General features: G+C 33.8%; 3 protein-coding genes and 1 non-coding gene across 5 annotated transcripts; 2 read left to right on the top strand and 2 right to left on the bottom strand.

Moving 5' to 3' along the window:
- Positions 1-426: 426 nt before the first annotated feature.
- Positions 427-4,628, bottom strand: LOC106382145 (WAT1-related protein At3g28050). Of its 2 annotated transcripts, none has more exons than XM_048744993.1 (7): positions 4,217-4,628; positions 4,037-4,102; positions 3,089-3,202; positions 2,728-2,956; positions 2,431-2,592; positions 2,200-2,351; positions 427-1,985 (listed from the first exon to the last, which is right to left on the bottom strand). In XM_048744993.1, exons 1-7 carry the CDS (start codon positions 4,351-4,353, stop codon positions 1,796-1,798), a joined length of 1,050 nt encoding a protein of 349 aa, XP_048600950.1. In that variant the 5' UTR covers positions 4,354-4,628; the 3' UTR covers positions 427-1,795. The 2 variants fall into 2 exon arrangements, with proteins under 2 accessions (XP_048600950.1, XP_048600954.1); XM_048744997.1 differs by having other exon boundaries at positions 4,037-4,129; positions 4,217-4,394.
- A 5,970-nt stretch (positions 4,629-10,598) lies between these two features.
- Positions 10,599-12,636, top strand: LOC106424615 (bidirectional sugar transporter SWEET4). Its single transcript, XM_013865381.3, has 6 exons — positions 10,599-10,745; positions 10,857-10,893; positions 10,997-11,213; positions 11,837-11,998; positions 12,089-12,208; positions 12,305-12,636. The coding sequence occupies exons 1-6, from the start codon at positions 10,703-10,705 to the stop codon at positions 12,461-12,463; spliced, it is 738 nt and encodes a 245-aa protein (XP_013720835.2). The 5' UTR covers positions 10,599-10,702; the 3' UTR covers positions 12,464-12,636.
- Positions 12,463-18,637, bottom strand: LOC125580493 (RNA exonuclease 4-like). Its single transcript, XM_048744980.1, has 6 exons — positions 18,023-18,637; positions 17,688-17,839; positions 17,463-17,593; positions 16,934-17,361; positions 16,204-16,284; positions 12,463-15,014 (listed from the first exon to the last, which is right to left on the bottom strand). Exons 1-6 carry the CDS (start codon positions 18,058-18,060, stop codon positions 14,774-14,776), a joined length of 1,071 nt encoding a protein of 356 aa, XP_048600937.1. The 5' UTR covers positions 18,061-18,637; the 3' UTR covers positions 12,463-14,773.
- Positions 18,638-24,369: 5,732 nt separating this feature from the next.
- On the top strand, positions 24,370-24,476 carry LOC125589505. Its single transcript, XR_007325694.1, has one exon. It is a non-coding gene; the product is annotated as a small nucleolar RNA R71 (small nucleolar RNA).
- Positions 24,477-26,278: the final 1,802 nt, after the last annotated feature.

Raw genomic sequence — 26,278 nt, 5'->3', positions numbered from 1 at the left:
AGGCTCAAACAACATCAAAAGACACACACAAGTCAAGTGGTCGTCATTTACAAGTCCTCATCGACTAAACCAAGTATAAACCTACACCTCCCTACTAATGTCCCCATCCACAACCCTCTGCATATACAAATATCTGCAACACAACAACACACGTTTAAGAACAACCTCAAATACTGGATATTCTCCTTAAATTAAGCAACAACATCTACAACCCCGCGCTTGCGCGGGGCTCCGCCCCTAGTGATTAAAAAGGTATCTGAAAGGACAATGATTACGCGAATCCGAATCATTTTTAACAATTTCCAGCTAAATTGAACAAAAGTCATTCTTCTGCCAAACATACACTATTGAATTGTACATAATTATTTTGTTTGTCATCTAAAATTCATTGATTTGTTATGCGTACACTAGATTATATAATTGTGATTAGAAGAAATTTGATTCCTAAAATTAAAGATCACATTTGTATCGTCAAATAAATTAAAAGACTTTTACATATCAAATTTTCATACACAAACACAAATATAGAGAGCTGTATTAACTGGTTGATGATACTTATACATGCTCATCGTTCTTGTAACTTTCCAAGAGAGGAGCCTTCTGTGAACCTGATGGAGAATCAAGGTCAGCTTCGTTAGCATCCTCGTTGTTAGCCTTGTTGTCATCTTCGACTAAGGCCATTTCCTTAGCTTTGCCCCACATCACCGTGTAAAACCCGATGGTTATTACCGTTGCCCCTATCAAGCTGAGATCAAAAACATTCACCAGACAGTTCGTAAATGGAAACAAAATAGTTAACTAAAGCAGAAAAAGATTGGTCTGAACTTAAGTGGTTAGGCTTATCAAACTATTCGATTCACTAGATTAAAAAGGTATCTGAAAGGACAATGATTACGCGAATCCGAATCATTTTTAACAATTTCCAGCTAAATTGAACAAAAGTCATTCTTCTGCCAAACATACACTATTGAATTGTACATAATTATTTTGTTTGTCATCTAAAATTCATTGATTTGTTATGCGTACACTAGATTATATAATTGTGATTAGAAGAAATTTGATTCCTAAAATTAAAGATCACATTTGTATCGTCAAATAAATTAAAAGACTTTTACATATCAAATTTTCATACACAAACACAAATATAGAGAGCTGTATTAACTGGTTGATGATACTTATACATGCTCATCGTTCTTGTAACTTTCCAAGAGAGGAGCCTTCTGTGAACCTGATGGAGAATCAAGGTCAGCTTCGTTAGCATCCTCGTTGTTAGCCTTGTTGTCATCTTCGACTAAGGCCATTTCCTTAGCTTTGCCCCACATCACCGTGTAAAACCCGATGGTTATTACCGTTGCCCCTATCAAGCTGAGATCAAAAACATTCACCAGACAGTTCGTAAATGGAAACAAAATAGTTAACTAAAGCAGAAAAAGATTGGTCTGAACTTAAGTGGTTAGGCTTATCAAACTATTCGATTCACTAGATTAAAAAGGTATCTGAAAGGACAATGATTACGCGAATCCGAATCATTTTTAACAATTTCCAGCTAAATTGAACAAAAGTCATTCTTCTGCCAAACATACACTATTGAATTGTACATAATTATTTTGTTTGTCATCTAAAATTCATTGATTTGTTATGCGTACACTAGATTATATAATTGTGATTAGAAGAAATTTGATTCCTAAAATTAAAGATCACATTTGTATCGTCAAATAAATTAAAAGACTTTTACATATCAAATTTTCATACACAAACACAAATATAGAGAGCTGTATTAACTGGTTGATGATACTTATACATGCTCATCGTTCTTGTAACTTTCCAAGAGAGGAGCCTTCTGTGAACCTGATGGAGAATCAAGGTCAGCTTCGTTAGCATCCTCGTTGTTAGCCTTGTTGTCATCTTCGACTAAGGCCATTTCCTTAGCTTTGCCCCACATCACCGTGTAAAACCCGATGGTTATTACCGTTGCCCCTATCAAGCTGAGATCAAAAACATTCACCAGACAGTTCGTAAATGGAAACAAAATAGTTAACTAAAGCAGAAAAAGATTGGTCTGAACTTAAGTGGTTAGGCTTATCAAACTATTCGATTCACTAGTTACTATGTATATATTCCTCAATAGCCAAGTGAGCACAATCTAACTACTAGACTGGATTTATATGTACATTGTTTTCAAGTGTGAGTTTTATTCACCTGCCGATGTAAAGAGAATCCCGGAGGAATATCACGCCCATTGCGACGGCAATGGCAATGGACAGAGGCTTGAACATTGCAACGAATAAAGGTCCCTTGATCCTCAACGCCCACGTGTGGATTGTATTGTTTATGCAAGATCCAAACAATCCCTAAACATATAAACATAAACAAAAATTTATTGTATACTAGTGTCGAGGAACACACATCAACCCATAGTTATATTCTCACCGAGCAAACGATTGATACTAAAGCTATATTTGGTTTTATCTTCCATGCACTCAAGTCACTCCCTTCAGTGAACAACGTGACCAGCCCGGTCCAAAAGCTCACTCCAAAGCTATAATAGCAAACAACGGTGAACTCGGATGGATACTCTCTCATGATTTGAGTCTACAAAGAGAAATATTAAGATCATAACATGCATAAAACAATTACCATATATATAGAGGTGAAATTATATATATATATATATATATATATATATATATATATATATATGAAAATATAGTTTGATTAAAGTCAGACCTGAACAATGTACCACAACGGAACCATGAAATACTCGACGGCAAGAAAACCCGCACCAATGATCCAATCGTGGTTTGGAGATTGCGATCTCAGAGAAATGGACGGTGGTGACATATTGATCACCACAGGACCATTGTAAAGAGTCACAATAAATGCTCCTCCAATGGAGACTATGGTTCCTAACATTTTAGCCACACTACTTGTTCTCTTGAAAGATACACTCTCCATCCTAATACCAAACTCCAAATAATTTAACAAATGATGCCTCATGGGCTGAACTCAATGCCCAAATATGCTTCATGGGCCGAGGGTATTTTAGGGAATTGATAGTGTAAAAAGAATATATAAGAGGATAATAAACCTGAAAAGGATGGCCAGCAAGAAGGTGAACGCAGGAGTGAGGTTGCTGATTGCAGAAGCAAGTGTTGGAGAGCTATAGTTAATGCCTGTGTAGCCCATTATGTTTGAGCAGCATCTATATTATTTTTAACACCATTTTTATTAACTTATTTATATAACAAAATAGTACTATTAGATTTCGATTATAACGAAGATGAAAGCATCCCCTTTTAAAAAAATAGATAAAAAGAATATATTAAAAAGGAAAAACAAAAGAAAATGGGGTATATTTTGCAGTACAGTTTGCTAAAATTAGGTTGATCAAAAAGAAAAAGTTTTGCTAAAATTAGTACATGTCCTTGTATTTCCCCATTATGTTCTAACAGCATCTATATTAATTAAGAATATTTAATTTATTAGATAACTATGTAATAAAGGGTTCGATTTTAGAGTAAAATAGAGTAACATATTTAGGTGAAAAGTGATGGAAAATAAATTGATTAAAAAGAAGTAAGAGAAAAGTAAAATGGAGCAAATGTATTACCAAAACTCAAGAGTAAACATGAGTGTGCAATTTCCTTTTTAGAATAGTAAGTGGAGTAAACATGAGAAAATTATGTTTCACTGGATTGGTAAAAATTTAGAAAAATCTAGAATACTTTAAAGTTTGTACTAAATATTTACTCTTATAATAACTATCCAGTCATAACAAAAAGAATCCGGTTATTACGAAGTTATGAAGATCATGAAAATAACACCTCAAAAATAAAAAAATAATTCATAATAAAGGAAAATAAAAATTAAAAGAATAGGGTTAGATTTTTGCAGAACAGTTGCAGCTTTTGGGAGCAACTTTTAGCCAAGTGTCCTCTCTTAACATAAAGAAAAATTTGAGAATTTGAGGAACTCTCATGCAAATAATTTCTAATTGCTTTTAATAAAGAAAAATATAGCAAAAATGATACTTTACCCAATTAACCCAAGAAGCACGACTTTGTAGAGAATTGAGAAATTCATCGGTGGAAGCGTTCTTGATCTGACAAATTAACAAGAATCCATCAATCTATTTCAAGAAAAACATGAAAACTTCAGCTCAAACTGGTAAAGATCGGATCAAACTAGTAAGGAGAGAAAGAAACTGTAATCTAACCTGTAGGAGAAGAAAAGAGAAGGAAGGAGAAGAAGAGCAGCGAGACCATAAGAGTAAACGATGAAGACATGGAACCCCATGCCTTGTAAAGTGGCTGCCTTGAACAGAGTGTTTAAGCCCACGTTGGCACATTCCATTATTACCAGCGCCGTCACCGGCAACACCTCTCTCTGAAAATATTTTTCGCGTCATCTCTACTCTCTCGGCTCTTCTCTCTTCCTCGCTCTGTTATTTATCGTGTAGATGTGGAGATTCGAAGAAGTGATTCTTTTTTTGAAATGAGAGATGTAAAGATGAGAAACAGAGTCGTTTAGTTTTTTTCTTTGGGGAAGAAAAGGAAGAAAGTGCTAATAGTGTGAGTGGGTGAAAGTTAGATTTTCAGGCAAATGTGTACTGACGCACACTTGTGAAGGACGTGAAGCAGACATGTAACATGCTGACACATATGTACATGTAGGGACTTTACTCCGTCCCAAATTGAATTTTGTCAGGAAATGTCAACAAGTTGAAGTTCATTGATCAGTCTTGATTAGTCAGTAAATCATTGTTTACTCTTACCTCTCTTATGTTTCTAAAAATTGATCGCTTTCCTAGCTTACAGATGTGGACTTGTATTATGTAGTAAAGGGTGGTTTATAATAATATAAGGTATATCATTATCACGCAAAGCAGCAAAACTAATTGTTTATGTTATGATTCATCAATACCAAATCACATGGTTTAGGCCGTTGGTCTACTACGATGGACGCATGCATCTTCCACCCGTCATAATATAAAATCTACTTACCTCATTAACAATTATCTAGTCTAAGAAAAATAGTATATATCCTATTTGAAAACTGGAAACTAAAAATCATCATAAATAAACACATGACATGAGACGAGAAAATAAGAATAATAATAATAATTAATATGATTTCTTATAAGGTTTTAGTTGTTTTGTTTTTAGAGATTATGTGTACTATATTTATATGTGTTCAAAAAGTGTACTATATTTATATTTAGAATATTGTGTCTGTATATTAAAAATGATACGCTCAACTCTAGTTTTATATATAGAGTGATTGAGTTTATTTAATGTATACCAATATATACAAGAACATTTTGTATGACTTGGACGTCAGCGCCTATACAAGAAAATAACAAGACTAAAAAGAATTAATATAGTTAGTCGTGATGCGCTTGTGTTTGTGTAAATCAACTTGATAGAAAACTACGGCGTAAGATAACACTTAGTGATAAGAGTTTTTGCCCCACAAGTTAATTAAAAGAATACGAAACTTTTTATTAGATAATGGAAAACGACGTAGAAAACATAAGGACAATAGAGAACAGCTTTCACAGGGTTAAATGCCACCATTATTGTGTGTCTATCATACTTACCCGATTCTAGGCTTTCTAGCCACTAAAAACTCTTTTAAAAATGTCAGTAACTATTGTACATTTGTACTATTGGTTAATTATACAGTTGTACTATCTGCTAGCTAAAAACACATATAAAATTATCAGGAACAGCCCTATTAACGAACAATGATCAATGATCGTTAAGATGATGATATAACAGTAAAAAGAACACGTTGTGAGAACTCGAACATTGTTGCTAAGTATCACGAAGCTGTCTTTACCGTACTCCACGGGTTTGCGACCAGCCAGGAGTTCGAGTCCGTAAACATCGCATTTTTCTTCGACATTTAAATTATGTCAGTCTAATTCAGGCGTTACGTAACCTGTGGGCTGTGGAGGATCAAGAAATAACTTTAATCCGGGGAAAAATTATAAAAACTGATTGAAAAATCATTATAAAACTACACTGATTTTTAAAATTCATGGTGGGTAACTGCATCTGCATCTCCCACATTCAAGAAAGCTTCGCCACCTAAAGCATTTTAAAACCTGTTATTTTTATCATGTTCCCGTCTTGTCTTTTAGAATATGAGAGTCCAAAATGGGTCAAATTTTTCGTGGAGGAGGATGTTGGTCGGTTTCAGGTTGAAGTGGACGTTTGTTGGACGGAATGTGTGGTGGAGATAAGCTAGTTCTTTCTTTGGCTGTACCGAGGATGATTCAGTACTTGCCTCCCAAAACAGAGGTGGCGTTGAGGGTTTTCTTTAGTGGAACTTAGACTGCAAGTTTTCAGTTGAAGGATCTGTAGACTCTTAACCGGTTCTTTTGATCAAGCATACACTACCAAAAGATTTAGCAACAGTTGTTTTGTCTTTTTCTAACATGGGCCCTAATATAAGATATGAGGCTTTGGGCTTTGATAGTGTTAGAGATTGATGGCCTTGTATGATAAAAGTCTTATAGGTGAGTTTGCTTGCTAATCAAATCAGATCAAAAGTATATATGCATGCATAAAATAATACTGATGCCCAATTATTATTCGCGCTAAGTACTTTCTTTCCTTCATTTTCAATTATTTTATATTCGTCTTTATATGAGATATCATCGACTTATTCTTAAGTCCACTCCATAGGGTGAACTTCTAGGTTCACCAACCAATAAAATTGTTTTATTTTATATTCGATATTTTTAAAAAAGGAAACAAAATATTGTCAAATTATATTATGTTTTAAAATTAAAAGATAAAAAAAATAATAATAATTACAAAAAAAAATATTTTACGTCGTCAGCATAACATTAAACCCTAAACCCTAAATTCTAATCCCTAAACCCTTAATCCTAAACCCTAAACCCTTAGATAAACCCTAAACTCTAGGATAAATCCTTAACTCTAAATCAAAATCACTATACACTAAAACATTCAAGCGTTTAGGGTTTAGGGTTTTAGTCGTTTTTTATTTAGATTTTAGGATTTATCCAAGGGTTTAAGGTTTACCCAAGGGTTTAGGGTTTACCCAGGGGTTTAGGGTTTATGATTTAGGGTTTAGGGATTAGGATTTAGGGTTTAGTGTATTGTTGACAACATTAAAAATATATTTTTTTTTAATTTTTTTTCTATAACTATTATCTTTTTTTACTTTTTTATTTTAAAAACATAATATAATTTGAGAATATTTTGTTTCCTTTTTTAAAAATATCGAATTTGAAATAATAAAATTCTATTGGTTGGTGAACCTAGGAGGTGAACCCATGAATGATTCGTTTCAAAAATCGATATCGGGTAACCGTGTCACTGATGATCCTACCCAACACGATGGGAAAAATAATGAAATGGCCGACAAAAATAGAAAAGCAAGAACACCAAAAGCAAAAAGAAAAAGGCTAATTTGTATGTTACTAAAAAATCGAAATATTTTTAGTCACATTCAAATAGTGATATGAAAAAACAAAAATAGTTACACTATCGTTTGTTAATCATTGATTGTAATATTTTAGCATTTCGTGGAGTTTAAGGAAACACATAAATATATATTTTTTAAAAAAAATTGAAACATCTTTTAACATTTAATGAAAAATAATTTAACCAACCAACAAAAATACAGCATAATATAAGTGTTTAACTACTTTATAAACATTTTAAATATCTTGAATAATTCAAAGAAGTATATCATTTTGGGTAAGAAAACTTACTTTAAAAATTGTGTACCAAACACGATGAATGTTAACAAGGGCATTACAAACCGTCCATATATTAAGAAATAGTCGTTTTGAAACACTAAGAAACAGTCTAAATAACAAAAAGCAAAAGCTCTGCGGTACATCTCTTACAAATAGAGACATAAATATTGAATTATTGCATCATGTTGTACTATATACTATATACTATATGAACCAAGGGAAATTCACCACCGAACAATTCATCTTGTTGAATGTGGTAATATAACCAAACATCTTAAGAGGGTGACAAATTTGATTTGTGTGATACCAATTTTGGCCTACTAAAAACGTTCGGTGACACTGTTACAGTGGAAATGATGAACAGCGAGGGTGAATACAGTGTATTGGCCATAAGAATATGTTATTTCATCTTTTCGATTGCATAGCAACAAAAAGAAAGTATTTCAGTATATTTCAAGTTTCCGTAGCTCTCTACGGATTAGTCTTCTCTGTGACGAACAGTTCCGATACCACTGTCATGGTGTCATTTTTCTTTGTTATACTAAGATTGTGATTGGTAATTTTAGAATAAATGAGAGAAAAATTAAAAAGTGAAAAAGAGTGAAAAGGTAAAAATGGGAAAGAAAAAAAGTGGAGTAAATATTTTGTCCATTTTTCCCATTTCAATAGTAATTGGAGGGGATAAAAGAAAATATGTTTTCACTTGATTAGTAGTTTACGAGAGTAGTTAAGAGTAACTAACTTTTCTACTTAAATATTTATTCTAAAAGAGATTTTCAGTGAAAGCTTAAGATTATATCATGTTTTTCATTTCTATAGAAGTACATAGAAACAAATTGCAGAAGTCCAAGAATATAAGCTAAACAGAGCGTCTAAAATGATGAAACTTAAAAAAAAGAGAGGCCTGGACCGACATTAAGAAGCATGATCAGACTGAGCTTTCGGTTTAAGCGAGCTACCAAAAAAAGAATAAATAAATTATTTTTGAAGTATCTTGATCATAAAATTATTATTATTATTATTCCTTATTCAATGGAATATGAAAGAAAAATTGTAGTAATTTTATTAACAATCCATGTCAGGTTTTAACCGGTTTTAAAACTATTTTATTATTATTATATAAAATCCGGAGGCATCTCTGCGGATCAAGGTCCGAATGATTAATGTCCTTGGAATTTGTTTATCGACACCAAACGGATCCAATTGTTTGCAATGAGAACTAGATATTACGTTGCATAACCACGCAAGCGGGATATATATGTGTTGTTGCTAAAGGGTTTGCAATTAATTATAGTTTGTTGACCACAAAAAAAACAGTGATCTAATTGCAGGTATACCTTACCCATCACTAAGTGTTTATATATACACATAATTTATATGTACATTATAATATCAATTCAAAGCGCCCGCGCGCATACACAAATTATATTGCGGTTTTATCATCCACTGAATCCATAAAGAAAGAAAATGATCGTTAGAAGAATGGTTACATCGGAATCCAAATTCGAAATCGACACAGTCGCATGCTTAGTTTACTTTTGTATTGCTTTCTTCTACAAGAAAAAATCATTTTTATTATTATATCGGTTGATCCGGTCGGTTCCGGGAAGAATCACACTTAATGGTACAGGGTAAATTGGTTACCATACTATCTGATCCGAGTTTATAATACTTTCCGACTAATCTCAGAAAATAGACCGATAATCTATTACGATCTACCATGTTAACCACTTTAACTGAAATTCAAACCTAAACTGACCAAATAATGATAATTTTGTTTCTAGGAGAAATCGATCTCATAAATGATGTGGATACATACCAAACCCTAAAAATTGCCATTAGAATACCACCACTTAGTTAAAAGAGAAAAATCATTGCTTTGTCTGCCTTCTCACAAGTCGCAACACATGTAAATGCAGATCCCTTTTGCTTGAAAATTGATTAGTCATCTGAAGCTTTTGTTAGTTGTGACTAAATCTCTATAACTCTTTATTTCACCCATTAAAATTTATACTCATTTAGATTTATCAGGATATAGAATATCTGAATTCTTTTTTTTTTAATGTAATACAAAGACTTCATTCAAGACTGGTTCATAATATATTTGAGATAAAAAAAATTAAAGTAGTTTTCCTTTTTCAAACATAAATTGTTCGCTGTTACTAAAATATAAGAACTTAATAATGATTTTATATTATTCAAGCTTTGGATGGATCAAATATGTAACATTTTAAAGAAAAATATAGATTATGCGGAATTATATATAGATTGCGTTAGTTCACAGAAAAAATGATTAACCCAATATTTTCCAAAAATATGGGATATCTCTAAAACAGAAATGAAGAGAAAGATACTCAACCATGAAGATTAGCAAACCTTTTACCTTTTCTATCATATGAAACGTATAATTTAATATGACAACACAAGTTTAGAAATTTGGTTCTAAAAGTTCGAAAAAAAGAACAAATAAATGCTGAGAAATTTGGTTTTCTATCAGCTTGCTCGCTTACACTAACGTGGATCTCTCTGAATAGTGTTATTTTGTAAATTAACTATGGCCGTGAATAAGATTATTACAACTAAAATAACTTACATACGCACATGCATGTGATATATATATACACGTATTCTCTTTAATTAGGGTAGGAACAATTATAATCATGGCTCCAAAACAATAAGCCAGCGAGGTATTGCAAGATAGTCAGATAAGTGTCATGATTGTTTCCTTGAACGGGAAGGAGAAACGCAAGGTCGCTTTCATTTCAATTCCTTAAACTTCTTGAGTTTCGCTTCGTCATCAAATACATATATATACATACTTGTCTATGTATGCATCAGTACATATATTTATACCAACGTCTCATCGTGTTTCTATAAATATAAGCAAACCCACACACACATATTCACATCTCTCTTCTCTTGTGTTCTTCCTTCTTATCATTTAGAATTTGCTTTTAACGTAAAATGGTTAGCGCGACAGTTGCAAGAAACATTGCCGGCATTTTTGGTAAGCACAAAATACATACAAAGATTGGTTTGAATTGTGTTACGAACTACATTTAAAGAATTTCTAACATTTTTGGCTATTATATTATAAATTATTTGTCAATTGTCGCAGGAAATGTCATCTCCTTGTTCTTGTTCCTCTCTCCCATGTAATCATTAATCCCTCACACATAGCTAACATTAACATACATACCATAGTTTGAAATATTGAACAATTAATGTTTATAGAATGTATATGAATAATTAATGCAGACCAACATTCATAACAATATACAAGATGAAGAAGGTGGAGGAATACAAAGCCGACCCGTACTTAGCCACCGTGCTGAATTGCGCATTATGGGTCTTTTATGGCTTACCCATAGTCCATCCAGATAGCCTTCTTGTGATCACTATTAATGTCACTGGTCTGGCCATTGAACTCTTCTATCTCTCAGTCTTCTTCTACTTTTCTCCCACCCAACGCAAGGTAAAATAGTATCCTTACATATCTCTTTCTTCTATTAATTTTTAGCATAGTTTTTGATCATTCTTATGCACAAAAAAACCAAAATTATAAAACCATATCAAATCAGGTTAAGTTTTAGTTTCCATCTAGATTCTAGTTAATTAGTATGAATCATATTTTTCTCCTAGAGATACCCCTAGAGATATATAAGTACAAGGTAACAAAATACAGCTAATTTTTTATGTGTGATCATTTATGGTTACTGTTTAACTTTTTGTTATAATATTTAACAGTTAATTATTTAATATATTGGTATGATTATAAAATTCCACAGAAGATTTTGAAAGAATTAAAACGAGAGTGGTATATAATCTTATATTTCAGTTTTGTGATTTAACAACTAACATAATTTATATTCTGTTTAACATAAATTGAGCTCTGGTTCAATGGTAATCAAATCGAAGTGAAACAAAATTGAGCCAAGTCCATTCAATCATGGTCTTTTGCTTGAAATGAACGCTAAGACACTGTAGCAACGAGCAATAGTCGACAATGACTGATTCTGGTTTTAGGATGGTGATAGGCAAGACAAAGTTTATGCAATTTATTCTGAGTTGGTTTAATTAAATTGATTTTTGGTGCAGGTGAAAGTGGGGATATGGCTGATAGGAGAGATGGTGTTTGTAGGAATAGTAGCCACATGCACATTGCTATTGTTCCACACACATAACCAGAGATCTACTTTTGTTGGAATCATTTGTGTCATTTTTATTAGCATCATGTATATTGCTCCTCTCACCATCATGGTACGATATTTTAATTTCCTCTTTTCCCTAAACCTTTATATATTTTTTACCTTTTATAATAAAAAATACATCTTGTTTTGACTTATCCAGAGTAAGGTGATCAAAACCAAAAGTGTGAAGTACATGCCGTTCTCTCTCTCACTTGCCAACTTTCTGAACGGAGTCATTTGGATTATTTATGCCCTTATTAAATTCGATCTTTTCATTTTGGTAAACCATTTAAGTTTAACTACAGACTACAGTATATGTTTATCACTAGTGTCTTCTGTTTAGAAGTACTAACTAGTTTTGTTTATTTTATTATAGATTGGAAATGGACTAGGAACAATATCAGGAGTAGTACAGCTTATACTATATGCTTGTTATTACAAGACAACACCAAAAGATGAAGAAGAGGACAATCTTTCTAAGGCTAACTTGCAACTCAGTGGTAACGAGGAACATGCAAAGCGAGTTTCAGCTTGATTACATCTTGGATTAATCAAATATTCAATTGGTTTTCTTTTTCTAATTTAAGCTTTCGTGTGATTTATCTAAAAGTACTAAGATGCGATATTATATTTAGTTCTCAATCTGTGAAAGTCAAACTCCTTTTTCGTCTAAGAAAGATATTAACTAGCACATGCTACAGATATAAATCTGTGTATTTGAGGAAAGTTTGCTGAGTTAATATGCATGCACAATCAAAATTAAGTAGTCACCAACCGTAAAGGGGGAAAATCAGTGTCTTCTCGAGAAAAATTGGTGATATTTTATTTCTTTAAGTGAAAATGTGGAAAAGGAATAAGAGTCAATTTTCGTTTTTCATATATGTTATAAGTAACTGGAAATTCTCTTGCCTCCAAAACATTTTTGGAAAACAAATTTTACATGGTCGATACATATCATAGCTGATAGCTGTCGCAACTCGTAAAAAAAATTGGTTAACAGATAATACTAAAACAAATTAATACGTATATTTGAGATTAACAATATAAGAACTAAATGGTCATATATGTTATTTTGTTTGAGGACTATTCATGCAAAATGGAATGAATGTATCAAATTGTGTTCCACACTTGAAATAGTTTTGTATGTACTTAAAAACATTATATATATATATATATACGTATCTCTTCGTCAGACAATACATTTTTTCTGCATGAAATCTAGTATCATCAAGAGAAATCAATGTGTATCATATCACAGGCTTCATAGCACAAAACAAGTAACACTAGCTTCTTTGACCTTGACTACATCTCTTTTTAAGCCAAATTCGACAATAGTAGATTACCATCACGTATGTTATGACTTTTTAATATATGGATCTGAGGATGACGATCATAAATTGACTTAATGACACTTTGTATTGTAGTCAATCCTAATCTGTAAACATTCATATCTAATTAAAGATAACACATGAAGAAATATATTTAGCCATTTTACCAAGAAAGTAATTACCCTCTAACTTAACTCTGTTATTTTTCTATTAATGTTGTAGTTTAATCTATATTAATAATAGGAATCTCATTTAATGTTGAAAGGTTACGTTTTCCCATTTATGTAACTATTGGAAACAAAAGATTGTGTCTTCTCAATCATGTAACTATTGAAAAAAATAATGATCAAATGTTGTGTCTTTTAAAACATGTAAATGTTAAAAATAGTTGAAGAAAAATGTTTAGATATGTTTTCTCATCTTTAAAATATATATTTGAAATCTTAATTAATGTAAAGAGTTATGTATTTCCACTGTAAAAGACAAAGGAGTTCTTTAAAAAATTGTCAATATATGTTATAAGTTCCTTTCTATAATTATGATGTATTTTGTAATGATGTGTCTCTTCAAAATATATTGTAAAGATATCATTTTAAAATAACTACCTATAATCTGAAAGTCATGATTATTCATATATGATTTTAAAAAACTATAAATAGTTTTTTTCCATGAGTTTTTATTATAAATCTTTCACAATTTTAAGAAAAATATGTTAAGGAAGAAGATATCTAAAAATTACCATCAAATCATATTTTTGACCACATACGTCTAAAATGGTTTCAAATAAATCATGAATATTTGAGTTATCGTTATAAATTACCTTATTAACTTAGTAAATGGTAATATTAGAATGTGTTTAATTTTTAATTAGTTTCAAATATTCAGTTGGTTTCGATATTTCTAAATAACTTAGTTAAACGGATAACAAGACATATATCTTATTTAGTATTGACATATTTATAATTTTATTACAACCAACCTATAAATTAACAAAACATAGAATTTTAGTATTATCAGTAAAGAAATAAAACTGCATACAAGAAAATTATGTAATACTTGTATTTTTCCTAAATATTTATATAAAATGTGGCATATTTTTCTTTATAAAATGAGTTCTGTGCGATTACCTAGTGTTAACAGTCATATATTTAATGCATACCATGTTTGAGAAAAAATGTCTCACTACTTACGGTTGTATTATGTGTGTTCCAAAAATAGAAATTTTGCATAATTTTTATATGCATTAAAAGTCTAAAACAAACAGAGATGTACAAGTACTAATTAGTAATTAATTTTTAACTAAAAGTAATTAATCATTGAAAAGCAATGCATTATTACAAGTACAGTAACAATTTATATGCGTCTCACACGACACATACTATAAAATTTATATACTAGTACATATTAAAAATAACAACTGATTCTTATTCGACATTACGCTACTAAATTTATTATCTTCAAAAAGTTTACGAAGTTATTATGTGAAATTCCTCAACTTAACCCCAGAGTTTCAGAAATCAAGCGAGGGAGTCCAAGCACCAGCAATAGTAGTCGGAGCGAGAGATGGAAAGCATTTCATCAGGAGACATCCTCTCGAACTCGTTCTGCCTCCAAACCACTTGATTGCTACGGTTGTGCGCGTCGGCAGCTAAAGGATAAGCTTCAATCTTGTGTTTCTGATATCTCATTCTCGTGTAAAGCCTCATCGTCGCTACACAATCTTCGTATGGGTCTTGTATCCCAACATGAACATCATACCTATAGGCACATCAATAATCATCATTAATATATGGTCTTGATTCTTGAACATTAGACAATTAATGTGTATATAATTGATCTCAAGTGTTTTAGATTACTTATACGGTTGATGGACACGAACATATATTATATATTGAACATATGGTATGAGGCATACACACTACTCATCCCTAAAATATGACTTATTTTTGGGTTCACCCCCTAGAGTAAACCTCTAACTTTATCAACCAATAAAATTGTGTTATTTTATATTTGATATTTTTTTTAAATGAAACAAAATATTGTCAAATTATATTATGTTTTAAAAATAAAAATTAATAAATAAATAAATTTAAAATAGTAGTAGTTACAAAAAAAAAAAATATATATATATATATATTTAACGTCGTCAGCAAAACATTAAATTCTAAATCTTAATCCATATATAAATCCTAAACATTTGGGTAAACTCTAAGCCCTTGGATAAATATTAATTTCTAAATCAAAACACTAAACACTAAAACACTCAAGGATTTAGGATTTAGGGTTTAGTGTTTAGTGTTTTTGATTTAGAGTTTAGGATTTATCTAATGGTTTAGGGGTTATCCAATGGTTTATGGTTTAGCATTTAGGGTTTAGTGTTTTACTGACGACGTTAAAAATATTTTTTTAAATTATTTTGTTGTAACTACTATTATTTTTTTTTTTTTACTTTTTTATTTTAAAAACATAATATAATTTGATAATATTTTGTCTCATTTTTTTGAAAGATATCGAATATGAAATAACAAAATCTTATTAGTTGGTAAACCTAAAGGGTGAACCTAGGAATAAATCTTAAAATATTACATACAGAAAAGAAGGGTATATACTATTGGAACTATATATTTGCGTTAAAAAGAAAAGAAAATGAAATAACCAGGTTGATGTAAGGAAAATCAACGCTAATAAGTATTAAGTATCTAGGGTAAAGTAAAATTTCTAACCATGTAAATTTGTTTTTATTATAATGAATTCATTTTATTTACTTCAATGATATTTCTAGTCACACAAACTATATATATATGTTTATGTGTAAATTTTGAAATGAATATATTAGAAAACATGTGAATCTTACGTTTTGAAGCCCTCCCTTATAACTTTAAGCCCATACAAAGCATCAACACCCGGTTTGAAAATATTATTACAAAAACAAAATTAGATATATTACCCGAGATAGGCTTGGGTCAAGTACTTGAGGGAATTGCTCAGCTTGCTTGTTTTCATCAAGGGAGGGTATTTCGCAGTATCCCTACATACAGCAATAAGATCATACAAAATCCCGTCATATAAAAAACACACATAAAATCATTGGCTATATTGAAAGATTTCAAGTAACACTAAAGGAATCTAGTGACAATTGTCAATAATAGCACCTTTTGAGTTTTTATCTCAAAAATAACATTAGAAGGAAAAAGTCACAAAAATGACATTCATTAAATGATAAAATATGTCTAATACTTTTGGTTTAAAATTAAATTAACAAACAAAATAAATAAAAACAAATAAAATAAAAATAAAAAAAAATGAAATTTTTTTTTATAGTTTCAGATTATATGTTTTCAGATTCGACATTTTTTATAATTTTTTTTCGAAATTTTTTTTATTTTTTTTTTAAATTTTCTTTTTATAATTCAAAAATACTTTTTGAAACTGTTTTTTTAATTTTTATTTTTAATTTTTTAGTATTTATTTTTTATTTTATAAAATTTTAAACTCTAATTCAAAAACTCCACCCCTAACTCTAAACCCTAAGAGTATATTTATCTTTTTAATGAAACCTATTTTTGTGACTTTGATCCTTGAGTGCTAGTTTGAGGAAAAACTTGGTTTGGTGCTATGCTAGTCTTTTTCTATTATATATATATCCTCTTTATATTTTTTCTTTATAGAAATGCCACCTTATCATGGAAGAAGGATATTCAAGTTGAAGGCGGTCAAGATCGTGATCGAGGCCATGTCCCACGAGAATCCTCCCTTTCCCACCTCTTGGACGAATCTTCCACATGGGTTCTCCATTACAAAGAAACTCTTGAATCTTTCTTTGTGCATGTTTCAAGGGCATTGCGTCCCTTAGATTCTCCGGACGTATGCCGGTCTTTTCATACCTATAGTTCGTCACGGCCATTGACGGTTTCACGTACGTATGGAACACAACATTGTCGCCCTCATCCGTTATGCAAACCCTTGCACATAGATCCAGCGACCCGTCGCTTCCCCCTCCTACCATCTTGCAAGAAAGTGCAACCACTTTTGGGGACCTAGACGACGTGTAGTCGATCATGTCCTTATCTCTTATGCCTAAGGCCGCCATACGAGTCGTCAATCCCTGAAACAGAGAAAATCATATCATATATGTAAGAATAAATATATTTTGTGCGGTTGATTATTAACAATTTTAATTATGCAAATATGAGAAGAAAAGATTACCGCATTGACGCTCGAAAATTGGCATCTCTCTTGATGGATCCTACGAGCGTTCGGGGTTTCGAGGATCATCAAGCAGAATCTGCATCCGAGAATGCTGAAAATGTTCTTGCATTCTTGTTTTGGCAATGGCCCTATGTATATAACACAATTAAAAATAAATACACATATGCGTCGTGAATGTATAAAACGATACATTTCTCTTAATATATATAGGTTATCATTTACCTATGAGGTGTTCTCGGAGGGACTCAAAAGATCGGCAATGTTTCTTGCAAACGCCGCAGGTAGGCTCATGACCGGAGTGATACGAGATCTTCATGTGCTCCACTAAATGTTCCATTTTGTTGAATTGCTTATAACAAGCTGCGCATTTGTTCCTGCACGTACGTGTACATATGTATAAAACTATAATTTAAGGAAAACAAATTATTTCTAGTTTTTCATCAATTGATTATAGAATTTGGATGTGATAGTGGATGACACCCTCCCTGAGTTCTTTTCGATATTTTCATATAAACGCTTGATATAATCTAATACACGTACGATGGAGGATAGGTTACCTTAGGGTTTCCGATGACTCCATAGATCTGCAATCCATGGTACGTATCGGAAAATACAAACAAAAACGTAGCAACTTAAGATATGAGAGAGTTTAAGCAACTGTTTTGATGATTTTTTTTGTATTATAGATGTGTGTGAAGAATGGAGAAGGTGTGAGAAGGTATTTATAGATGAATATATAGAAGAATGAGAAGAAAAGCAAAGCTGACCATTCTCTGATATGACCTTTTAGAGTTTTGATAAGATTATTACAAAAACAAACAAACACAAATTGAAGTAGATGCCTTAATGCGGTGGGGTCGCTTTTTTTTTTTTGAACTGAAAAAAAAAAAAAAAAGAAGTGACCCCACCGAGTACTAGTAAGATGCTACTAGCATATGTGTGCACGTTGCGTGTGAATTCTTGAATTCCATCGAGTTTTTTTTATAAACAAGAACCGGTACCTAAGGGAATACCAAGTGATTGCATGGAAAAAATATATAAATTAAGTCTCACAAATACAAACATCAAGTAATTTATTTATGTTATTAAAATAATGTCTCTCGAACATTGAGTTACAAATTGTTAACAATTGTTAATGGATGATTAAAATAAGACTATGATAACATGCGTTTTAAACTCTGATTTTTTCTACTTCAGTTATTTCTCAAGAGGGTGACATTCTAGAGATTTGAAGTTTTTGGAACATACACTTAGAAGACCATCTTTTTGACCGATCAATGGGCCAAGTCTAAGATTCTAATTTATAGTGTTTGATCCAAAAAGATTCCGATTTCTTATAAAAAGTATTATTCATGAGCAAAATAGTGTTAAAGAACAGAAAAAGCTAATGGTCCTTTGGTATCAGACAGTGTATATACACCTATCTAGCATTTTTTTGCCTCAAAAATCAAAGTAAGAATGTTTTTTGGTTAAAAATATTTCCTCAATACGTTTCATCCATAATACATTGTTTACTTTTTATCAACTAGCCGGCATGTAATTAAATCAAATATTGGTCCGAAGAAAATATGTTCCAAAGAATAATGATCTTCTGTTTTATATAAGATATACGAGAATCTTAAAAACCAAACATGTGAAAACTGAAATGAAACAAATTCTAAAGAAAATGCCAGAACTATGCGCCTTTATACTTGAATTCATCATAGACTTATTCACATTCATTAAGATTTTCATCAATTAATAGCACAATCTACTTTTTTGAAGTATACATTTTCCGCATTTGTATACACATATTTTGTTCATGAAATTCTTTTTCCACATATATTTAAGTTTGTATTTAGAGGCGGCAGGGCATGGCTGGTTCTTGCACATGTATTTACTAGGTTGACAAAGTTAGCATATTCTCCATATTCAGATGCTCTGTTGTCATGTTTCATGACTACATCTATTCATATATATATTAATTTAGACTAACAAAATCAAACTACATATAAAACTATAAAAAAACAACCCACAAAATATTTAGCTCTTTCTAGAAATATACACTTTTGATCAGATTTCCTTACATAAAACCTCATGTCATAAACATTTTAATTTTTTTACTTCCTCTGAAATTGTTATAAGCGTTATATTTATTTGCAAACACTATATAGTTATAGTTCTTTTTGACTGAGGCTATAGTTATATTGCAACGGGCTGATTCGTATAATATCCGGAGTATGAATGACCTAATGCCATCAATAATAAAAGTTAGAACTAATGTAAGAAACAAAGGCGATGATTGGAAAGTGATAAAATATATATATATTTTTTTACAACAATTTTTTTTCTAAATCACAAATCTCTTTCAATGGTGCTTTAGAAAAAAAAATTCAAAACTATTGTGTTTTCTAGCTTTTTTTTTTGAACATCAGTGTTTTTTAGCTTTAGAAAGCAAAATACCTAGAACACTTATGTCTTTGTTTTAGAAAATTTACAAGTAAATAACTAAATCTCCTCAAATCTATAACCAAAATTCAACAAAAAAAAAATTATACAGTCACAGCAAAAAAGTATAAACATTAATTCTACAGAAAAATATATAAAGCTACATCGTATTCTAATCAAGCCCAAATATATGTTTGTAGTATATTACCGTTAGTTAATTAACCATGAATTTTGGGGTCACAGATATTTCATAAATAATTAAAGAAAGCTGAATTTTGATCGGTAATTTTTGTAGGTAGATGATTAACCTTATGTTATATCTAAAATATATATCCCTAAACGTGATATTTTAGAATATAATTCAAATTCGACATAACTAAAATAACATCATTATAGTCGGCCCATTGAGTTAACTACGTCTAGCTAGTTTTAAAGATTGTATATTTTCCTCTATATATCGAGGTATAATGTATTTCTCCTTGTTCTTTAACTTCACTGAAATCTAAATAGAAAGAGATACATGCATACACGGATGAATTGGCCATGGACTCATTGGAAAACATGAAGCCACTATGAGGCAGTCAACCTTTCTTCACAACCATTCGTACACTTAAAGCAAACATAATGTTCTTCTCTTTTGTTTTTAGCTTGTAAAGTGGGAAATAAAAGTAATTTTGAAAAAATGTAATTTTCAGAGAACCTTTATAAAGATTTAAAGATTCTTATTTGACCAAGAAAATCAATAAGCTTTTTGGATTTTAGTTTTACCATGGAATTTATTTTTACCTATATGTGGTTCAGTTTGGTGGGTTTTTTGAATATATTATATATCTTTTTAATTGAAAATAGTTTTGAAACATCTATTTGCTGCCTCTTTTGTTCCAGCTGGTCCATCTCCCATCCAATGCAACTCCAGACCTGTAATGACTCGAAAAGGACTAGAAAGACACGATAAAGACTTGAAAACCAATTTAAAAGCATATATACAAGATGTATAAAACACCATATATCAATTCCCCCAGACTTAGATCCTTGTTTGTCCTCAAACAATGTCAAGTATCAAGAACAGGGAGAAAGGTTTGAAAGTGTGGGAACTCTCCTATTCTCAGCAACCATACTTTAACCACGAATCTCTGAACCATACAAGCAGTAAAACTAGGACAACACACCCTTACCGGAACCCCACTGACTGCTGTTCAAAAATCGGCTCCATACTCTTCATCCCAAACCTGAAAAAGCAACACTATCGAGACAGAACTCCCTACATTCATTTAAGAGTAGCGTGAGCTTCTCATCACAGGCATCATTCAGGGTAGACGGTCTAGGTGTGGAACAGGCTATTTAATGGTGGAGTTAAGAGTGTTTAGGGGCTACCATTTCATTGAAGAGGATGCAGGATATCACACAAAATGGCAAGAGAGGATAGATCCATTGATGTCCACAGCCTCTACTCATTTTTGCTCTATCTGGTGCGACTGTTCTGATGACGGAACAGGCAACTGATTGTTCTGCTTTCCTCTACACACTCTTCAATACTTGGTACCAACTTCTTGCTCGACCTTTCCAGTGGCTCCATGTTTCTTTTCTTTCTTCCCCTTCTCCATCACATTAATCTAATTTTTTTTTTTTTTTTTGAAGACTGATATGGTGATGTGACGAAGAAGGAGGTAATACATGATCGTTCTGAGTGCCACTGGTGGTTCTGATTTCGCGACCATTCTGGTTCTCCACCCCTGCTCTTGTGCAGTTCATTGGTTATGTAGCGGTTGCTCCCTTAATCTGCTTGTTCTCCCTTCTGACATAATTTTTGCAGCAGTAACGAGTAGGAGGCTGCGTTGATCCTTTCCTCTCCGACCTTTTTGCACATATCTGCACATATGACACTGAAAAACAAATGCATGAAGGTGGAATAAAGGTTAAGGTGCAGGGTGGGAACTAGCTAAAGATGAGCTAGCCACTCAGGATCAGCAAGATGGATAAAAAGGATAAGAAGTCCTGAGTGTGTTCTCGTTTCCCTGATCTAATGCCCATAACAAGAAGAATTTCAGTCAAGATTAGGTTCAAGTAAGGTGGAGTTATGTCTACCCAGTGTAACCTGATCGGCTGAGAACTTCTGGAGAATCAAGTGAGATATGTCAGGGTGTTCCAGGTCCACATGTGTGTCTTTCGCCACTGCTAAGGTCACTGAATAAGATAACTAAAGCACGAGGTGGTCAGTGATCAACACGGAATAAGGTCCTAATTCCCACAAAGTTTTGACTGACTCAATCATAAAAACTGACTCAAATTGACTTAAAAGAAAAACAAAAGAAAGAAACAAGTTAGTAAACGACGAAAACCCTCCCCCAGACTTACTTCACAACGTCCCTGGTGTGAAAATAAATCAGAGAGAAGGTGAAATCAAGAATAAACATTTTTTCGAGATACTTACCTGGCGCGGAGCAGCCTGACAGAGCAAGATGCGGTTGCTCCGGTAAAGGATGCTCTGGAATGAGAGCAGCCAACTGCTTGCTCCAGTCAAGGGTCTCGGATTTTCTGATTTATGACCTGAGACTCAACAAACTAAAAACAAAAATAAGTAAAAAGAAAATCCTAATGTTAATGACACTCACCAGTGGGTTGCCTCCCACCAAGCGCTTGGTTTAAGTCTCTAGCTTGACTTGGTGATTGGGATCAGTCGGATTGAGCAGGAGGGCCTGTTCCGAAACAAGCTCCACAATCAGACATGTTCAGCTTCAGAACTCTGCTCAGCAACCCTTTCACAGCAGCGTCTCCTTTCTCCTTCAGCTCATGTGTGAGAATGGCTCTGACTTTAGAGAACGGTTTGGAGGTACCCTTGCACTTTACCTCATACTCAATGGAGTTCTCATCACACTTGAGAGGTATCAAAGTCATTGTAGGATCTCCCTTGATCCTTTTCTTCTGGACTTTCTGTTTCACCCTTGAATTCCCTCTGAATTTAGTAGGATCAGTGCTAGGATCTTCATCAGAGAACAGCCTGCTCTCACCCTTATCACCATGCTCCTTCTCTGGAACAACCTTCAGCTTTTCTACATCAAACACTGAGATGCGAGAGGCGTGTGATGAGGAAGATCTGGTGGGTACAGCCTTGTAGAAAACTTTCTTGTTGATGTTGGAGAAGCAGACTCTCTTGTTGGGCATATCGATGGTTGCTCCAACAGTAGCCATGAATGTCCTTCCAAATATTAAAGGCATCTCATGATCCTTGTTCATCTCAACAACTTGAAACTCAGCAGGAACAATGCATTCCCCTACTTGAACATGAAGGCTGCGGATGGTTCCATATGGGACTGCTCTGGAAGAGTTTGCAAAGGTCAAGGTCAGCTGAGAACGCTCAATATCAGCAATACCCAAATCGTCTACAATAGCCTTTGAGACGAGATTCACACAAGAACCAGAGTCACACAGAGCATCCTTGAAGGTTGTTCCTGCGATGGAGCATGGGAAAACAAACTTTCCAGGATCATCAACCTTAGGCAATACCTTCAATGCTGGTGTAGACAGTGCTTTGATATAGAGGACCTTGATCTCCTCTTGAGTCTCTCTACAGTGTTTAAAGAACTGGAGCAATGGACGAATCTGCAGAGCATCTTCGAATGCAAGTTCTTTAGGAAGCCTTCTCACCATCTTGTTAAAACCTATCAGCTGCTCTTCACTAATGGGATCCATCAGATGTCTAGGTGGAATTGGATAGGGAACCTTGGGAACATAGACTCGAGATGGTGGAGTCTCAGCAGGTTCGCTAGGAGCAGTCACTCCAGAGCTAATAGACTGCTCTGCTCTCTCTTCTGCGCCTGAAGCAGTCTCAGCAAACGGCTGCTCTATTGCATTACAGTGCTCAGTCCTAGGATTTTTATCAGTTCTTCCAGGAAGCGTCTCTTGTTGCCTCTTGACACTCTCAACTGTTTGAGCAAGCTGAACATCGATCTTTCTTATATGGATCGCAAGATTGTCATACTTGTTATTCAGCTCAGTGAACATGTTGCCCATCCTGGTGTCTATTTCCGTGGTTACCTGATTCAACGCCTTGGCCTGAACCTGCTGACCCTGCAACAGCTGTTGCATCATCATACCCAGACCCTTCAGCTCATCTGGTTGACTGTTCCCGGTAGCTGGAACAGCATGCGGATTGCTCTGCGGTTGTCGCTGGTTCTGGTTCTGAATATGCCCGGCCGTAGGTTGTTCCATGCTGAAAACGTGTCCTTGGTTGTTTTTCAGTAGCTGATCAACCTTGGCAGTCAGCTCATCTATTTTCTGGGCGTCAGAACTGTTTCCTTTCTTGGAGCAATCACTCTCCTCTTTCTTATTAGCTGAGCTAGCAGCCATGTTCTCAATCAGCTTAAACGCTTCAGCAGTGGTTTGAGTCATGAAGTCTCCATTGCTCGCAGAATTTAGAGCACCTTGGTATTTCCAGTCCACTCCATCGTAGAAAATGTCCAGGATATAATCATCATCAAATCCATGGTGAGGACATTCTCTGCGATAGTCATTGAAGCGCTCCCATGCGTCGCAGAAAAGCTCATCAGTGAGCTGTCTGAAGGAGGTGATCTTGTTCCTCAATGCAGTTGTTCTCGCCTTAGAGTAGAAATGGCTGAGGAACGCTGATCGGACCTGTTCCCATGAAGTGAGAGAGCCGGTAGGGAAAGAGTTCAACCACCGTGCAGCTTTTCCATCAAGAGAGAATGGGAATAACATGCACGTGATGTAGTCTGGTGGAACACCATTCACGCGAGTGAAACTGCAGACTTTTTCAAGCTCTCAATATGCTCCATTGGAATTTCTGTAGAGAGACCAGAGAACACCTTTCTCTGTACTAGACCGATCAAAGCAGGCTTGATCTCAAAGTCCTGCCTAGTACAAGGTGGAGGAACAATGGCAGAGCGCGTAGTAGGAATGTTACGCGGAAGGTTTCTCTGCCCGATTGGAACAGTCTGCGCCTGTTGTTCCTGCTGCGCGAGAGCAGCCTGTTCAGCAGCATCCTGCTGAGCTTGGATGGTCTGCTGCATTTGTTGCATCTGCTGCTGCATGAGTGCCATAGCTGCAGCGAGATCATCCTGATTGGCGTGATCACCCATAGTGGTGTCAGTTTTCCTTGGCTGTTGACAATTTGTTCTTTCTAACCTTGCTAGCTCCTGGTTGGTAAATGTAACTAACTCTCCTTGTGCGTTTCTCCGAGTATGTCTACTGGTCATGCACCTGGAACATTAGCTGCAACAAAAAGGATAAGGCAAGTTAGAGGTCTTAGACTAAATAAATAACCGAAAAATAAAGGTAAAAAGATGGTCCCCGGCAACGGCGCCAATTTGATATTACGTGTATACGCACACCAAATAACCTAATGTGCACACTACCACAATCGAATGGTATGTCGATGTAGCACTTTAGGATCGAATCCACAGAGACCAAATCTTACACTTTATCTTTATGGGATCAGAATCAAGCTAAAACAATATGGGAGTTTTAAAGTTGAGGAATCGTAACAAGCAAGTAATAGATTGAATTAAAGTTTTCAGATGATTAAAAATGCTAGCCTAGGGTGGTTTGATCGGGTGTTAAACAAGTGTGAGCCAAACAATTATTCAAGTTTAATTAAGAGCAAGTCTAGAACTCGGATCACTCAAGTAGAACAGCCCACTGTCGTGGTACTGCTCCCTATGCTGATCGATCTTGATACCTAAACTCTCGTTTGGATCAAGATGCGACAACAAGCAATAGAGGTCAAGTCCGATATGTTCACAAAACACCCTAACATCTACTTTCGCTGGTTAGGGCTGCAATGCTCATTCAAGTTATGTCTAGCAACCTATAACACTTTTGATGAATAGATTAAACCTAGAATCAGGCACTAAGTGGTTAACTTGATGCAAGCCTTAAGAACAACAATAATGAATGAAGACAATCGATTTATAACTTATTTATGTCAAGCTCACGGATCTAACACCCTAACACCCTAGACTAAGCAAGCTGACTACTCAGCCATGGAGCAAGAAAACACAGAGACAGAGATATAAAGCAACATGAAATATGACTGAAATAAAGTAATAGGGTTCAGGGGGTTCTTCTCTAAATCGAGAGAGATGGCCTTCTCCCTTTACAAAGTAGCAGAATCTCAAGTCTCCAACTCTAAGGTTTGGTTCCTTGTCTCCAAAACAGCGTAGAATGATAAAGAGAAACATAAAATATGATATATCAAAGCCACAGGCGGCTGGGAGAGAAAATAGGGATAATTAGGGCAAATCCCGTAATGATTGTAGTTTCCTTAAAAATCTCTGCCGCTGGAACACTCACTCGGAACAATCACTCGGGTTGCTCCGCTATCTGGAACAGTCATCAAGACTGTTCTGCGTGAAAACCACCAAATTGCA

This window comes from Brassica napus, chromosome A2 (genome assembly GCF_020379485.1).
Source record: "Brassica napus cultivar Da-Ae chromosome A2, Da-Ae, whole genome shotgun sequence".
Lineage (NCBI taxonomy): Eukaryota > Viridiplantae > Streptophyta > Magnoliopsida > Brassicales > Brassicaceae > Brassica > Brassica napus.
This window is presented reverse-complemented; position numbering and strand designations above follow the sequence as displayed.

Bases quoted from the DNA above. Each gene is read 5' to 3' on its own strand.
- LOC125580493 (XM_048744980.1), bottom strand. From the start codon at position 18,060: ATGGATTGCAGATCTATGGAGTCATCGGAAACCCTAAG. The intron at 17,594-17,687 runs GTAAATGATAAC...TTATATACATAG, and splicing joins CCTCCGAGAACACCTCATAG to GGCCATTGCCAAAACAAGAA. The intron at 15,015-16,203 runs GTAATATATCTA...ATGTGCCTATAG, and splicing joins TTGACCCAAGCCTATCTCGG to GTATGATGTTCATGTTGGGA.
- LOC106424615 (XM_013865381.3), top strand. From the start codon at position 10,703: ATGGTTAGCGCGACAGTTGCAAGAAACATTGCCGGCATTTTTG. The intron at 10,746-10,856 runs GTAAGCACAAAA...CAATTGTCGCAG, and splicing joins AAACATTGCCGGCATTTTTG to GAAATGTCATCTCCTTGTTC. The intron at 11,999-12,088 runs GTACGATATTTT...TGACTTATCCAG, and splicing joins TTGCTCCTCTCACCATCATG to AGTAAGGTGATCAAAACCAA.
- LOC106382145 (XM_048744993.1), bottom strand. From the start codon at position 4,353: ATGGAATGTGCCAACGTGGGCTTAAACACTCTGTTCAAGGCAGCCACT. The intron at 4,103-4,216 runs GTTAGATTACAG...TTAATTTGTCAG, and splicing joins TCTCTTTTCTTCTCCTACAG to ATCAAGAACGCTTCCACCGA. The intron at 3,203-4,036 runs GTAAAGTATCAT...AAAATAATATAG, and splicing joins GTGCTTCTTGGGTTAATTGG to ATGCTGCTCAAACATAATGG.